General features: G+C 35.6%; 1 protein-coding gene and 2 non-coding genes across 3 annotated transcripts; all 3 read left to right on the forward strand.

The window, feature by feature from the left end:
* The first annotated feature begins 631 nt into the window (after positions 1-631).
* Positions 632-15,450, forward strand: LOC134303571 (uncharacterized). The gene is made up of 27 exons (XM_062989014.1): positions 632-646; positions 778-886; positions 1,719-1,781; positions 2,033-2,685; positions 3,173-3,276; positions 3,687-3,830; positions 3,922-4,083; positions 4,168-4,257; positions 4,430-4,579; positions 4,709-4,842; positions 5,114-5,247; positions 6,126-6,364; positions 6,785-6,856; positions 6,969-7,231; positions 7,981-8,102; positions 8,278-8,504; positions 8,590-8,747; positions 9,142-9,245; positions 9,827-10,050; positions 10,173-10,324; positions 12,028-12,080; positions 12,735-12,779; positions 13,525-13,588; positions 13,843-13,890; positions 14,135-14,183; positions 14,504-14,552; positions 15,364-15,450. Exons 1-20 carry the CDS (start codon positions 640-642, stop codon positions 10,179-10,181), a joined length of 3,168 nt encoding a protein of 1,055 aa, XP_062845084.1. The 5' UTR covers positions 632-639; the 3' UTR covers positions 10,182-10,324; positions 12,028-12,080; positions 12,735-12,779; positions 13,525-13,588; positions 13,843-13,890; positions 14,135-14,183; positions 14,504-14,552; positions 15,364-15,450.
* Positions 13,634-13,767, forward strand: LOC134303774 (small nucleolar RNA SNORA18). Its single transcript, XR_010007703.1, has one exon. It is a non-coding gene; the product is annotated as a small nucleolar RNA SNORA18 (small nucleolar RNA).
* LOC134303773 (small nucleolar RNA SNORA32) lies at positions 14,306-14,427 on the forward strand. The gene has a single exon (XR_010007702.1). It is a non-coding gene; the product is annotated as a small nucleolar RNA SNORA32 (small nucleolar RNA).
* Positions 15,451-16,419: the final 969 nt, after the last annotated feature.

Genomic DNA, 16,419 nt, shown 5'->3' on the forward strand with positions numbered 1-16,419 from the left:
TCTCATTTATACAGTGTATATACATATAGGGTATATATATTTTTATTAAGTATTGATTAGGTGATTAAGTATTGTATGCATAGAATGCTAGATGTTTGTCAACTATAGTGGATCAATACTAAAGATTTTGGTGTTGTTTTCAATGTGCAGGTTTTAAGTCATGACTTTTCTGACATTGCTGGTCTGTATAAAGAAGGAATGTATTTTGGAGAGGTAATAGCTCAGTATTCATTGTTGTTGTTATTCTTGTTGTTGGCTGTATTGGCTTTTCATCTCTACCAGCTTTTGTGTGTTTTGTGTGCTGGGTATTTAGGAAGGTTTTTTGTTTGGAAAACCAGCACTAAAGACAGTGCGTGCTAAGACATACTGTGCAGTTTTGATCGTTGATTTCAAAAAAGTTGAAAGCATTTTTGAGAAATATCCTGTGATAAAAAGGTAAAGAGAAAGAGAAAGACAAATATATTGGTAGCTATTTAAACTAGTTATATGATTAAAGCATAGTTACAGCATGTTTTTTTTCTTTTAGACAGATTGAGGAACTCCAGACAAAATCTGAATATTACAACAGTTTAGCACAAATGGTGGAAAACATAATGAGCACCAAATGCAGGACGTTAGAGGAAACTGTTTCACAGGAGAATGACGGGTATTTGGCATTGAACGGTCGTAGATTTTTTAATAAGTCAAAGTGTTGTAAGTAATTTACATAAATCTTGAAACGTATTTTACTAAATCTCGACCTGTTGGCTAAGTTATTACAAATACAAACTTTTGTAGATACTGAAGACTTTGAAAACTTTCCAATTTATGCTGGGGCAGAGGAGGAAACTGATGAAGAAAAACTACAGAAGCTACACTTTGCTGAATTTGTGCCTTTACATCCAAGGTAGTGATGGGATGTGTCTGTATGTCAAGTGAATTGTGCATGTATTATGTGCTAAGGCAATTTGACCCAGTAATACTTAATTTTACATAAACTCTTATTTATGTTCACTTAAAAGTGTTTATTTTGTGCTAGTCTGTGTTAACTATTCTATTAAAAGCAATTCCAAAGTCTTTGTCAAAACTGACTGCTCTTATGATAGTAATGGTTTAATATTGTTCAACTATATTACTATATTGTAAACACTTAATAACGTATTTTAATTCATTGTTTCATGGAAAAAAAACTCCCTATATTTAGCCAAATGTAACCAAAAAAATACCAGGGTTGGTGTTTAGAAATCTTTGTCTTAGGGGTACATACTTTATTGCTATAAAAAAGTTAAATGTAATAAACGTATTTACATTTTGGCTACCCACAACCTAACTGGCCAAACCTTTTCGCTATACAACGTTCATACTATTGTTGGCAACAACAAGTAAATAAATAGAATAAATAGTTATGGTAATATATGTGTAATATATTTGTGTATCTGGGGGCTTGAGTGGCGGAGTGGTAAATCACACCAACTGGCCTGTCAGGCGTCTATTGTTGACTATGTCTGGGGGAAGATTTCTGAAGTGATTCCTGGGAAATCAGATGTACTGACACCTTGACCATCATAAAGCGGTGGCAAAACAAAAAATTGAAATGAAATATCTATGTTTGTCTAGCAGTAAACTGTATATAGGTCATTGGCTACTGGGTACCATTCCAAGTGGTAATTAAAAATGTGTATTGTTCACACTGCATTAGACAAAATGAATCTAATGTGTATGCAAACTTTCTTTTACAGTACTTTAAAGGAGCGCATTGCATTCTTCTTCTTTGTGTCCTGCCCATCGGTTATTTTAATGCGGTACGTACAAAATTATTTGGTTTTACTCTCACTGTTGTGGCACTTGTAAATCAGTGAGTGACTGAGTGACATTTTATATACAGTCTATTCTCTAGAAGAACATGTGCAGTTGGTTTATGCTCAGTGTTATATCACTTAAGTATGTTATTTGCATTCAGAACAGATTAGAAATTTAATTGGCAGGGTAACTGTGATATTTGTGATAACGTTTTAATCCTGTGTAGTAATAAGTCTTTCTTGTTCTCTTTCAGGAATGCCATTATGCCCAGCAATCATTTTTACATCAAATGGGAAATTTTTCGAATAATTGTAGCTGTAATCATGAGCGTAATTTCTTCCACACTTTTTGCATTTTTACATTATAGTGTCGAGCTTTGGATGGTTTCTTTCTTTCTTCTTTTCTTCTGCTGGTTAGACATGTACATCCGCTTGCATGTTGCCTTTTACAAAGATAGCAAGCTTACATTGAACACCCTGGAAACAGCAAAGCACTACGTCAAAAGCAGCTTCCTTTTTGATCTTATAAGCTGCTTTCCATGGGAAATCATAATCTGGATGGCACTTTTACCTTCCAGTCTGAATGGATTCTTTACAAGCAGTGAAGTTTTGCATTTGTATGCGTACATGAGAATACCACATGTCTTACAGTTATATCGCATCCCTTTTACATTTTCTGTCTGGCTTGCAAGAATTTCAACCAACAGAACCATTGCTACTTTTCTGCAGTTTTCATTGTATACTTTTCTTTTTTTACATTTCATCACCTGCATTATCTTTGGTACCGCCTGCCCTGTAGCAGACATGAATGGTGACACCACTAAGTATCTATTCCCTTTGATTAAACACAACTGCACTGAATTATCGTGGGTGTCACAGCTCGACTATGGAAATTCATTTGATTTCGGTAGGTATACTAGGATGCAATGCTAAAGCTAAACCTTTTTCTATTTCTGAAGAGTAATTGTACCTTTACAGCAGACAATGACCATTAAAGCTTGTACAGAACATACAGTAGTAAATGCAGAGTGGCACAATAATGATTTCTCTATTTATTAGTAATAAAATTTGACTAAAGATTATTTATTGCAAGTAAGGTAGCATACGAGATTTGAAACATGCATTATACTACACTGACAACTTAAACTAGCCAAGCTTTTTATGCAAGGAGTTTAATTTAAAAATCTAAGCTGTCCGAACAACTCACTTGTACTAAATATTTCCACAAACCAAAACTTTGGACTGCCAGTTTGTATTAACTAAATAATTGTATATAAAACAGTTATAACCCTCTAGCAGCCTCTTCATACAGTTTTCATTTAACAATATATCTATGAAAATGTAATTTTACAAACATTCCCATAATCTTTACATTGTTGATTGTTCTGTTTCAGCCACTGCAACTTTTTTTGATGTATATTCTGTCAGCATGTACTTTGCTATTTCAACAATGACTGGAGTCGGATATGGAGACATTTATCCATTCTTAATTACCATGGTAAGGATTTATGCAGTGTGAAGGTTTATTATTATCGAAATTGAGCCCTTCTTGCTGTGAGGTGATGGCGCTACCCACTGTGCCGCCCTTTAGAGTAGCGTTTAATGAACTACTTGTAAGCAACAGTAACTTTTGTCAATTTTCCTACTGGTTAGTCAGATGCTGCTTACCAAAGTCTTTACAGAAGTCCCAATATCTTATTATTAGGAAATTATGTGGCCTAATATGACTTTAATGAGAACATTAATACATAGTTAGTTTAATTTCATATTGGATTCTGGAGCCAGAAGCCATAACAACTATAGTTGTGTTACTGTCCTGTTACCTGTACATTACACTTCATAGTAAATATGATAGAGCACAATGTGCCCCAGCTAACAGCACTATCATTAACATTACATTTCTTACAGAAATGTGTTCTGATTTTCATCATGATGATGGGAATATTGTATTGTGGCTGGGCATCAGCCACTACAGCAGCTTTCCTGGACTGTGCTGACACAACAAGGACTGCCTTTGTAGAAAAACTAAGAAGCATTACTCTGTTCCTAAAGGTATTGCCTTCAATAATAATTCCATAAATGTGCTTAGCCATGTTTTTTCCCCCCTCATTTTTGTAAATAACAATGTTTTATGTTATGTCAGAGTCAGAGCATTACAGGTGATTTATATCGCAGGATATTGAAATTTTATGAATTCAAGTGGACACGTAACAAAGGGATCGATCAAGACACACTATTCGAGTGTTTACCGTCGTCACTACTTGGTGACATATCAACTATGATTTATGCTGAACTTATTACAAAGGTAACATAAAAACATTTTAACTCATCACAGTAAAACCATCATACTGGTTTAACGTTTTTAACATTAATAACTTCTTTCTCCCAGGCATTTGGACTTAACATTAGGAAGAGTTTATGCAGGTCAGTGCACCAAGATTTGACTCCCCTACAGAGAAGGTTATCAGGAAAACTTGATGTAAGAATCTGTTTACTAAATGCAGTTAACTGGTAATTAACCAATGGTTTGCAATAATTTAGAGAGCATTAATTAATCATCAAGAATTTTATCAACCAACAGTTGGACTTTACTTTTTTAATACTTTGCATTAACTATAATCCTCAAAACACCTAATAAATGTTATTTGCAGGAACCAGTTTTTCAAAACACTTTAAGTGAAGAAACTCTGACGTGTTTGGAAACTGATGGAGGTTTCATCCGAATGCTGGCGAGACAAATTCGGCCCAGCCTTTACAGAGCTAACGATCTCATATGCAAGAGGCATGACTTTGGATCAGAGGTAATTTTGCAAAAATGTAAACACTTTTAGCTTATGATCATTTTTTAATTGTTTAAAACCATTACACAAATTACACATTATCATTTGGAGTGATTCAGGAGGGTGAATTTGAGCTCTGTATTTTTTTAGGTGTATTTTATTAATAAGGGTGAAGTTGATGTATTATCCAAGAGTGGAGCTAGAGTTATCTTTAAACTGAGAGCTGGACAATGCTTTGGCGAAAGAAGTTTATTATTTGCAGGACCAAGGGCTGCCACAATAAGGTAAGCAACTTCTTACCTGTTTTTTTATCAAGATTTAAAAACTGGTAAATATTGGTAACATAAATTGATTATCATTACAGTTAAAGTTGGAGTTGTTACTTAAAACAAGTAATCACTTACTGTACAAATAACTTGTTACTTCTTTTTTTCTTTCAAGATATGTTGTCTGTTACATCTAATATGTTTATTATTAAACCTACAATATGTTAAATGGTACAATGGCTTATTTATTTCTAACACATATGAATAACTCTTACCCTTTGTTTCACAGGGCAGCAACTGACTGTGAGCTGCATGTGTTACCAAAAAAATCCCTTGATGGAACCCTGGCGTACTATCCCAATATTTATAAGGACCTAAAGAAAGCAGCCATACAAAGGCAAATGGAGTCTGACAGAGGTGTGGGTAAGTTCGACTCAATGCTCAGCTTTGTCAGTCTTTGCACCCTAAATGATTGCTGGTATAATGATAATAAGTCTTAAATAATCACCCATGCCCTATAACTGTTTGACCAATGCATCATCCCCAGCCCTCAAGCTCAAGACAGGGATGCCATTGTCCAAACCATGCTGCAAAAATCACCAGTCTTAATAAATCATGCTGATTCCAGAACAGCCCTGCTATATTTGCATATATATGCAAAACCCTCCGTCCCCTGCAAACCATACAAAATGCAGCTGCTCGGGTCCTGACATTTACCCGAAAGTTTGACCACATCACCCCTGTTTTGGAAGAACTACATTGGCTGCCAATTTCCATGCGCATTAAATATAAAATTCTGGTCATGACTTTTAAAGCACTTCATGGTCTCGCTCCCGCCTATCTTACTAAACTCCTCACACGCCACACACCATCACGCAGACTAAGGTCATCAGACAAAAAATCAGCTCTCTGTTCCTAGATTTAGGATGTCCACTATGGGTGGCAGGTCCTTCAGCGTTGCCGCCCCAACACTCTGGAACTCTCTGCCCTCGACTCTTCGCTCTATTTCTTCTCTTTCTGCTTTCAAGGTGTCTCTAAAAACTCATCTCTTCTCACAACATTTTCATTCTACTTCTTGAACTTATATCTCTAACCTATCCTTACACACTGTTGAATTGTTTTTGTTTTGTTTTTGTTTTGTCTTGTTTTGCGTGTTGTCGTTTGTTTTCACTTTTTATACTGTACAGCGACCTTGAGCTTGGTGAAAGGCGCTATATAAGTTGAACTTATTATTATTATTATTATTATTATTATATTAGACTAACAGATATCAGATATACAATTTTCTTCATCTCTTGTAGATATAAAACTTAACATGGAGAAAAGAAGTGAAAAGAGAAAAAGGAAACAAGCAACACACAAAGCTGTTTCTCTGTGTACTCGAATACAGATAAGACTTTTAAAGATGTCACTATATGTTATGGACAAGATGATCAGCATACATAACAAAACAATGTACCAAAGGAACACGGTGTGTGTTGTTTATCAATATACATTGTGTCTTTTGAGTATCATATCACTATGGGCAATATCATATATGGTAAGTATTAAGCTTTACCATGTTTAATTGATATGTGCATGTGTTTAAAGGTTATAGTCATTTTATAGAATAAACTTACATCAGATAATCTACTGAAACAAGAGCCAAAAATCTTCCATGTTTTTAAATGTTTACTTCATCAATGCATATCCAAAAAATACAATGGAATTAAAAGAATAAGAATGTATAACAGAATGAACTGTGCATTTAACTAAATGAATCCTAACATTGATACATATGGGCTTTATAGCGATGTTATACTTTTTGCCAAGTCATAATATCATAAAAATTACAAGGGAATGTAATGTTGGGCTTTCAGGCTTGTATAATATGTCTTAATTGAAAGCACTGGTGGATAAGCTATTAACGTTAATGTTAATTTTGTTTTGTTCTTTTTTTAATGGGGCTTGTACGTTGAAGCCCTGTGTTCTTGATCTGGATAGAGGCCTCTTCTTATTCACCATGATAACTGAATATGTCCAAATGATTGCGGTAAGGAACAACTACAATATTTCTTAATACCACTGTATTTAGATAAAATAATTTTTTTTTTTGGGTAATTAACTAATTAATGCAATTATTGCACTTTGTGTTGTTTTTCTAGATCGTACTGAAATTCCACATGTGTTATAACGATAGTGAATCAGACTACAAAACAGTGTCTTGGAGTTACATGAAAAGAAAAATAGGATATGGTTATGATCTTGTTTGCTGTTTTCCATATGGATTTCTAGTACTGCACCAAATGTATGAAGAAACACCAGTGGAATTCCTGCCCATTTTTCTTTATGTCCGGACTGGTCATTTGCTCCGCATTGTAACAGAATTTGTATTTCTGTGGAAGGAAGAGCAATCAATCACAACAAAGTATGCCTCAGTTTTCTAGTTGATAGTTTAAGTACTACAGTATATACACACCTGCATTATATACCATGTATCTATGTATACAGTTACCACTAACTGTAGCATATCTGTTATAGCTTAGTGGTTAAGGTACTTGACTAGTAATCAAAAGGTTGCCGGTTTAAGCCCCACTACTGCCAGGCTACTACTGTTGGGCCCTTGAGCAAGGCCCTTAACCTACAATTCCTTAGAGTGTATACTGGCACAAGAGTACGTCTGTTCAGCAGTAGTTTTATTTTGTTCCCTTATAATGAATAAATGACTGAATGACTGAGTGAATAAATGAATGAATGAATGAATGTAGTTTGGTAATTTTGCATAATCACAGATGAGCTATTGTCAGCAAATATATACCAACATATATGCTCACCTGTCTACCTCTGAAAGCCCATACAATGGGCACATCAGATCTGGTACCTGTGGACATTCTCAAACTGTTGTATATGCTGGACAAGTAAAAGTCAGATCCATGAAGGCCCGGACTACCAACCTTATTTCTAACTACACACCTATAACAACATTGGAGAAATGACAACCATAGTTGATGGCTGTAGCATGTTCCAAAAAAGTTGAGACAGAGGCATATTTATCACTGTCAGCAAATTGTCAGCAAATATATACTGACCAGGCTCACCAACTATAATTGTGTACCTGACAAAATAATCAAAACGTTCATAGTTGGTGTACCAAACAATCTCTTCTTTGTTTTACAGCCTCATATTTATAAGGATTGTCAGGTGCTTGCTGTCTACAGTATGCTTTACTCAGTTTGCCTCAATTTTATTTGTTTCATTTGTGAAACGTCATGGAACTCAATCGTGGATACGTGAACTTGGTAAGTCTTTTTTTATTATAAAGAACAAAAATATTTCCTGCAGCTACAGTTCTGAAAGATGCAACTGAAAAACTGATGATCTTCACAGAAAACATAAATAAATCTCTAGGTCTCCAGTGGATATCTAAGAAATGTCGGTTTGAAGTTCTGCTGCTAATGTATTTTTACTTTGCAGAGGCTTCTTCTTATTCTGAAATTTATGTCTATGCTGTGTACTGGACATTGTCAACCTACACAACAACAGGATATGGTGATATCACAGCAACCACCCTGGGAGAAATACATTTTTCCATATTTGTAATGATTTTCTCTAAAATCCATCTGGCTTACAACCTGGTACTTCTCTCATGTGCACGAGCAAACAAGCAGTACTTCCAAATTGCCTATGAGGAAAAGCTTCGGGTACAAAACTACAGTATCAGTTATATGATTAAATGTACATTATCTTTGGTAAGGACGATGTTATGACTTTAATAATTCATTTTAGATCATCAAATCCGACATGATAAACCAGAATCTTCCATCTACGCTACAAAATCGGGTGATCCAGTTTTACAACTACAGATGGATGCACGTCAGAGGGATGAAGACAGAATGTTTGTTTAATGACCTACCGAACTGTATAAAAACTGACATCTATTCCAGGTAGATATGATGTAATACAGGGTTCATTCATTTAAGATTTACACTCACTGAGCACTTTATTAGGCACATCTCTATGGTACATACATTCATTGAGTAATTTACAAGCTCCACCTACCATAATAATAACTGTCAGTATACACCAATTCACCACAACATTAAAATAACTGACATAAGTGATTAACATTTATTTAATTATTCATTATTTATAATTACCGCTTTGTTCTGTCACCTTTTAACAACTTAATGTAATTTTTTGGGAACACTAGTTTTAGTTGTAAAATTGATCATTAAAAATGATGTTTGCATTTTCCAGTAAAAATTTGTTGATTATAAACTTTGAATGCTTTTGCTTTGTGAAATTATTTTCATTAATGTAGATTTTGTTTTTATTTAGAATCAGCCTTGATTTATTCAAGCAGAATCCAATGTTCAGAAACATTTCAGATGTCTTTATTAGGGAACTTTCGGCTAAAATGCTTTATAACATGTACACCCCAGGTAAGCACACACACACACACACACACACACACACTGAAGATCATAGAGGTTGAACATTGGGTCATTGGCTGTTTGATTAAATGTTAAAGGCATGATTGTTTACTGCATGTGGTAGATTTTTGTTTCCTAAACAATAGACAAAGTATAAGGCAAAATGTATTTGAACCATCTGTGGAGCATTCCATTTCAAAACCATGACCATTAATTGATTAATTAACAAAGACTTACAAAACCCAACTTACGCTTACTCTTTTATACAGAGCAGCTGGTTTCCAGTAGGTACAAACATGTTTAAATGGTTGTATTAACAGAAATGTCCTTATGGAGCTTGTAAATATAACTGTATTTTTATTCAAAGGTTTTCTGCCTGGTACTCCTGTAACTTCTCAAAACATACAAATAGTGTGTATCTTTGCCCTGCAGCTTCCACAGTGTCCTCTATTAGAATGAAGCCATTACTAAGGCTACATGAAATATTACTGTCTTTTAATTGATTGTATTTGTGCATGCCGTGCTGTTATTACTACTAGTTATACTTTAGTATAAGTACTAAATAGTTTGTTCCTAATTTCTTCCTTTAGGGGAGGCCATCGTTAGAAAGGGAGACAATGAAACTGGCCTGTATTTAATACTATCTGGTAAGGTAAACGTGTGCTCGTACAGAACCGACGGAGAAGTTATTACATCTCATTCTACTGGAGCAATCCTTTATCCTACCATACTGAAGCATGGAATCAGCAAAGACACGGCCACTGCAGAAACCTGTGTACATGTTCTGTTCCTCTCTAAAAGCGCAGTAGAAGACGTAGGTTCATACTATCCAAATACTTATAACAGACTGTTGAGAAATCTAACGAGTTGTACATTTGTAATAGCACTGTACTGACAACAGAGTAATTATATTTTTTATTTTGTTATTTCTTTTAGTTTTTTTAACTATCCAGTTGCCCAATGGTACATTGGTGGTCTTTGAGGAAGCACCTGTTAGATCCTTCTCCTCCAGCTCAATACAGGGCACCTATGTAAAATGATGAACATAAATCATCATTAAACTGGAAAGTAATAAGGTTTTTAAAAAGGTAGTATGTCTAACATACTGTTGTTAATAAAAATGCTTTTTGTAATCTCTCAAACACTAGTTAAATGTACTAATTTAAATGTTAAGTGTAGTAATAATCAATCCTAACTGATGTGTATTCAGTTACCACCCCAGTCTTACATTAAACAATGCTCACATGTATTTAAATTGCAGCACTGTATATGTTTATTTTATTTATTTATTTTACATTTTCAATTAATGGTGAAGTCATACACATTTGTATTTGTTTTAGTAAAGCTGTAATGTGTTGCTCAAAAATTATAACCTGTAAAAATAACTTATGGTAATAAATATTGGAAGGTTTATGGATTATGACTTGAAGTCTTAGTAGTTTGGATGTGCAATATATTATCATTACACTTTTGTGTCTGGCTCTTAAGTGCTTTTTGAGAACCACGTGACAGGGCACGCATTATAACCAACAACGTTCAATTCCCACCCGTAACCTAACAGAAATCCCGCCTGCTTCGACTGATAGGCTGTAACTGGCATCACAACCAGCCCGTATTGTGCGTAATAGCACAATCTCAGCCAATCCTGGAGCAGGTCAGCGCTATTTAGCTCCTCATGGGGCGGGATCGGACCGAATGTGGGTGGGGAAAAAAGATCCATGTGATAAGTTTGTTAGGCGAGAGATGTTCCGGTCTCTTTCAGCACACGTTTGAGACTGAGCGGGTGAGTTCTGATTCATCCGCATTTGTGTTATAAGTATTGAGCTGTTATAATGTTTAATTTTATTACTTACAGGCTGTTTGGTTAGTATTTTGTGTTTAGCTGTAATTGTAGCCGCATAATGACTGAGTTTAGAGCTTTTATAGGTAAATGTGGTGCCACGTGGTGAGGACTCAGTCTGTATAAATGAAGGTTATTATAACAAGATATTCTGAATTTGCAGTAATTACTAAACACCAACTATTATCTCTTAATAAACAGAGTATTTATTATCACTAACATTTCCTCCCTAATGATGTAAGAACTAATTTAGCTAATAAGCTAACGCAATCTTTGTGACCTTACTGTGTAGCACATGCTTGCAAAGAACCTTAATCAAGTTCTGTGTTATTAAACCTTTCATGGTATCTTATTTTTGTAACCACTAATATGTTTAGTTATGCACACCACCACCAATTCCATGCGTGGTCCTGTGTGTGCGCGATTAGATCTAGATATTCTCCCAAAAATGCATAATCAAAGGAATTTAATAGTATTATAATAAACTCCCTGTTTAATACAGATCATCCTCACAACTGATGCATTTTAATTCTTGATTTTTCAGTTGGTTTGCAGCCAGTAGTAATAATACACATGCACATAATGCAAAAGTGTAACAGGCTAAGAGTTGAAAACCCCCTGGCACTGGGATTTTTAATTTGTGAGTGATTAGGGCCAGTTACTTTTCCAAACTCATGTGACTGTTCACAACACATACACTCCAGTGGTCTCGACTGTTGGATCACTGTGGTCTTGTTTATTTTTTAAGGCCATGTAAAGCAGAAACTATGGAATTTCTCCACATGAGTAACTTCCAGTTGTTACATGGCTACATAATGTCCAGGTTTGCTTTCATTTCTGCATCACCAATTGCAGAGGTGACAATGAGGCCTGGGATATCTTAAACAGTGTCATGGTTGTGATGCTTATGCGTATTTAAAGCAAATGCATTTTTATTTTTTATTTTGTCAGGATGTCTAAACGAGGCTGGTTTCCTGTAGTGTTGCACTTGAAGCCCCAAAATGGTAAGTGAAGGATTTTGTATTAGTGTATTTATGCACAGTACTAGTCACAGCCTAGTGCCAGTGGGCTTAGGAATTGGTACAGTGCAAAAAGTACAATTCTGTTCTCTTGCAACTCACCGACGTGCTCAATCAATATCGGTGCTACTTATGAGAACAGACATGTGTCGAAGCTTTTATTATTAATAAAATACAGTAGTTTAGCCTTTTTAATGAACTTGTGTGTGTGCAGGGAACATACAGTCGACACATTTCACACTGAATTGACACGGTGTTTGTTCAGTAGTTATTACTGAACTGTTACCATGATTGCTGATGTAATAAATGTGATCAGAATAATTTAAAATAAATTTGCAACTAATTGGAATGTGTGTTGGTGTATAGTATGTGTATATACTGGTGCATGAATAAGTATTTAAATCTTTAACATGATAAATTGTTCTTTTAAAATGAGTCTGAATACCTGTGCATACATTCGTCTTGCTTTACCCTGCACAAGGAAAACGCATGTAGAAATGCATTAGCAACTTGAAATACACTTTTGTATTCAATTGAAGAACTATTTTAAAATTTAAGTTATAGTTGATTAGGAGCTGGAGTTCTATTCCATAGCTATTATTCCATCTACAGTATAGTGACTTGCTGTGTTTTTTCTAGGTGTTGGTTAGGTGTCTACCACCATGGATGTTTGCCAGGCTTAAGGTAAAACACAGTTTATGCAAATCATTTAGGGCATTTGGAATTCCTGATTAGGAACATACAGCTTAATTGTGGAAAATTAAGTAGATTAATAGATAAATGGTTTGGTAATCTCTCTAAGTACTTTAACAATCCACTTAAGTCTTATGTAAATTTCTATATAGTATATATTGTTAATTCTCTAGGATAAATATGTCCTGTGTAAAACAGGGTAATACTGTAGTGTATACATAATGGTAACATAGAATTTTGGCCCTTGTAAATCTCGTTCAATGACTGAGGCCCCAAGTCACTCTTGGTTTGGCGGCATCTGCAGGTTAACCCGTGTAATTGCATGTTCGGCATTAAATTCAAGCTGTACATTCAAGTTGTTTTAACATACAGCTAACTGCATTAGTTATTGCATATGTATTTATTTTTACGGTAATCTAATGAGGTAATTGAGGCTGTTTTAATACACACATCATGCTTAACTAAGCTTAAGGCACTTATGTTCAACTTAGACCAAGACAAAATCCCAGTGTGCTGCAAATTGTAGATTTTGGTCGATTTAAGAATTAAAATCTCTCTGGAATTCCTTATGCTTCTAGTGCTTGTCATGATGATTGGCTTTATGTTCAACTGCTCTTATTGCCCGTGAAAGAATAAAGCCCATCTGAACAGTCACACATTAAAAAAAATAAAATAAAAAAAATCATCATCATTGTAATCAAGTTTGTTTAATCTAGTGTCGGCTTTTTGTTTACAGAATAAAGACCAGCATGTGTAAAGGATGTAAAATCCTGATTTCACGGCATGCGCACAGACTCGAGGTTAGTAAGCAACCGACTCTGTTAATGTGTGCTTGGCTTCTTGTTACTGAGGTCTATCCCGACCGGCTCCTCACAGTAGAGCCGCGTCGTTGGAAATGCCTCAAAGATCAACTCTGTAGTATAGCTTTACCCATATTGTTACTGCCGTTTACTCTGTGGGCAAATGCTGCAGGACAAAAGTTCAGCCTGTTCTGCTGCTGCTTCATCCTGCTCCTGTTTACAAGATACATTACACTGGCTCTTTCTTCTTGCAGGTGCAGTGCTTGTAAGTGTCCAGAAGGTGGTGTGCATTCTCACTAATGGTGAGTAGGATTTTTTTATTATTATTATATTGAAGCAGCACTGTGTGGTATCTGCATCCAGTTGTATATCTGACTGGATTGTTCATAAGGCAGTGCAAGAGTAAATCAAATACCTGCCCTTATGGGCCTTAAGTTTTCTATATGTTGGGTCCTGCAGGTGCTGAGACAGCCTTTATACACGACTGTAATTATGTATGTATATAATGTTACCCATTTGTTTAAAATGTTTTCTCTAATTTTGTAGGAATGCTCCTGGGGCTGTTTACTCTCGGTGGTGCCAGTGCCAACGTTAGGTATGTTTGCATTGATTTTGACAAGCTACAGTATAGCTTTAGTAGTGAAACGTGGTGCAGATGCTTGACTTGCCTTTAAGAAAGATTATTTCAATGCAGCTTTCACACTAGTGTTCGGTAGCTGGTCATATACCAAGGCTTTTGGGAGGTGCAGTTCCTGACTTGCTGTGGACATGACCAAAAATCAAACCCCATCCCATTGGATCACCTCGGTTTTTGCTGTTGTGATCCTTTGGGAACATTTTCATGACGTGACCTTGTCCTGCTTGTTGCTGCTGACTTGTTGCGTTCAATTAAGAAAAGAAATGTTTGTTCATCAGGACCTGACCTGGTATGATGCTGATCTGCACGTGGTGCACTGAAGTGAAGGTAAGATTCTCTTATTGTCGCATGGATCACTTTCAAAGGGGGTCAACCACATATCACCACTGGTGACCCTTAACGCTGTGATCCTATATCAGTGCCCTGGAGGATAGGATGCAGGTTTTGAGTCTAAACAATATCTGCTGTCCTTAGGGCGACATTGCGTTCTCTTTGTTGTGAATGATTAAATGAATTGTGAGTTTCTGTAAACTGATTTAGTTTGGTATTTAGAGAGTACACACCTGTTATCAGCCTATTTTTATTATTTACACGCTTGTAACAACCAGGCTGATAATTTGGTAACTAAAGCCCAATTTGTAAATACTTACAAATAGTTAAATTGCTTAAGTAGTGAACAAACAGAAGCCCTGAGATGCATATTTTTATACAGTTAGATTAAAAGGCCAGAATTTGAGGGATGCAAATTGCCAAGCTCTGTTTACTGATAAAACATTATCATTTTGCTGTAAGCTCATAGCATCACATTTAAATACTGATCTCAGTTCCGTGTAAAACAGCATGACTTGCTAGTAATGTAGAACAGGAAGATGAACAAATATCAGCACATCATTGACGACGATAAACTCCACACCCTCAGCAGCCATGTGTGTAACTGCCCCGTCTTGCACTGTGCTGTATGTGTGATTTTTGGCATCACTGTTCTTAATTTAAACACGGCTGTTGGAAGACATGGTGCTTTTAAATGAACCGTAATAAGTGTTGATAAATCAACAGCTTGATTATTCTATCTTGGTATTTACTGCATTATTCATGTGTGCTTTTTTAATGTGCTGTTTTTCCTCTTCCACTTTAATAGGAGGATCGTGGACAAGCAAGTGTGAAGAACATTTTATAATGTAATAAATGTAATGCAACTTGGTCTCCAATAAAGTGTTTGACTTAGTGTGTTGGTATTCATTATAAAATACCTAAACCATAATTAACTGCTACTTAAAGTTGAACTGTACTTTAGTTGCTCTTGGTGCTTTTATTAATTATTCCAAGCTAGAAATGTGTCTTTAGACTTGCATTAAAGTTCATGTTCACTTTTATATGGTTTTATGTCTTGTCAATTAAAAGGCCACAACCCTCTGGGTGTATTGCAGCATTAGAATAATATATATTACACGCATCGATCAGCCATAACATTAAAACCACCTCCTTGTTTCTACACTCGCTGTCCATTTTATCAGCTCCACTTACCATATAGAAGCACTTTGTAGTTCTACAATTACTGAATGTAGTCCATCTGTTTTTCCACATGCTTTGTTACCCCCTTTTATGCTGTTTTTAAATGTTCATGACTCCCAGGGCCACTTTAGAGTAGGAGTGTCTAATAGAGTGGACTTGGTATTTAAAAACTCCAGCAGCGCTGCTATGTCTGATCCAATCAATCATACCAGCACAACACACACTAACACACCACCACCATGTCAGTGTCACTGCAGTGCTGAGAATGATCCACCACCTAAATAATACCTGCTCTGTGGGGGTCCTGACCATTGAAGAACAGGGTGAAAGCAGGCTAAAACTATGTAGAGAAACAGATGGACAGTAATTGTAGAACTACAGAGTGCTTCTATATGGTAAGTGGAGCTGATAAAATGGACAGTGTTGGACAAATCATGGGACCTTGTCTACATTTCAGCTGTTCCCTGAATTGAATGAATCATAAATATTACGATTAATTCTCTGTTAGTAATAGGAAACACTTGTACCTACGTATTCAGAACATTTTGTGTTTCTCTACTGTGGTTTTGTTTGGCTCTATATTAAATCTGTCTAGATCTGAACTTGAAATACATTGTTTATTTTGCTTGCTGTACCACATTACTGTGAGAACATGTATTTCATTAAATTCTACTGCATTTCA

Source organism: Trichomycterus rosablanca, chromosome 26, assembly GCF_030014385.1.
Source record: "Trichomycterus rosablanca isolate fTriRos1 chromosome 26, fTriRos1.hap1, whole genome shotgun sequence".
NCBI lineage: Eukaryota > Metazoa > Chordata > Actinopteri > Siluriformes > Trichomycteridae > Trichomycterus > Trichomycterus rosablanca.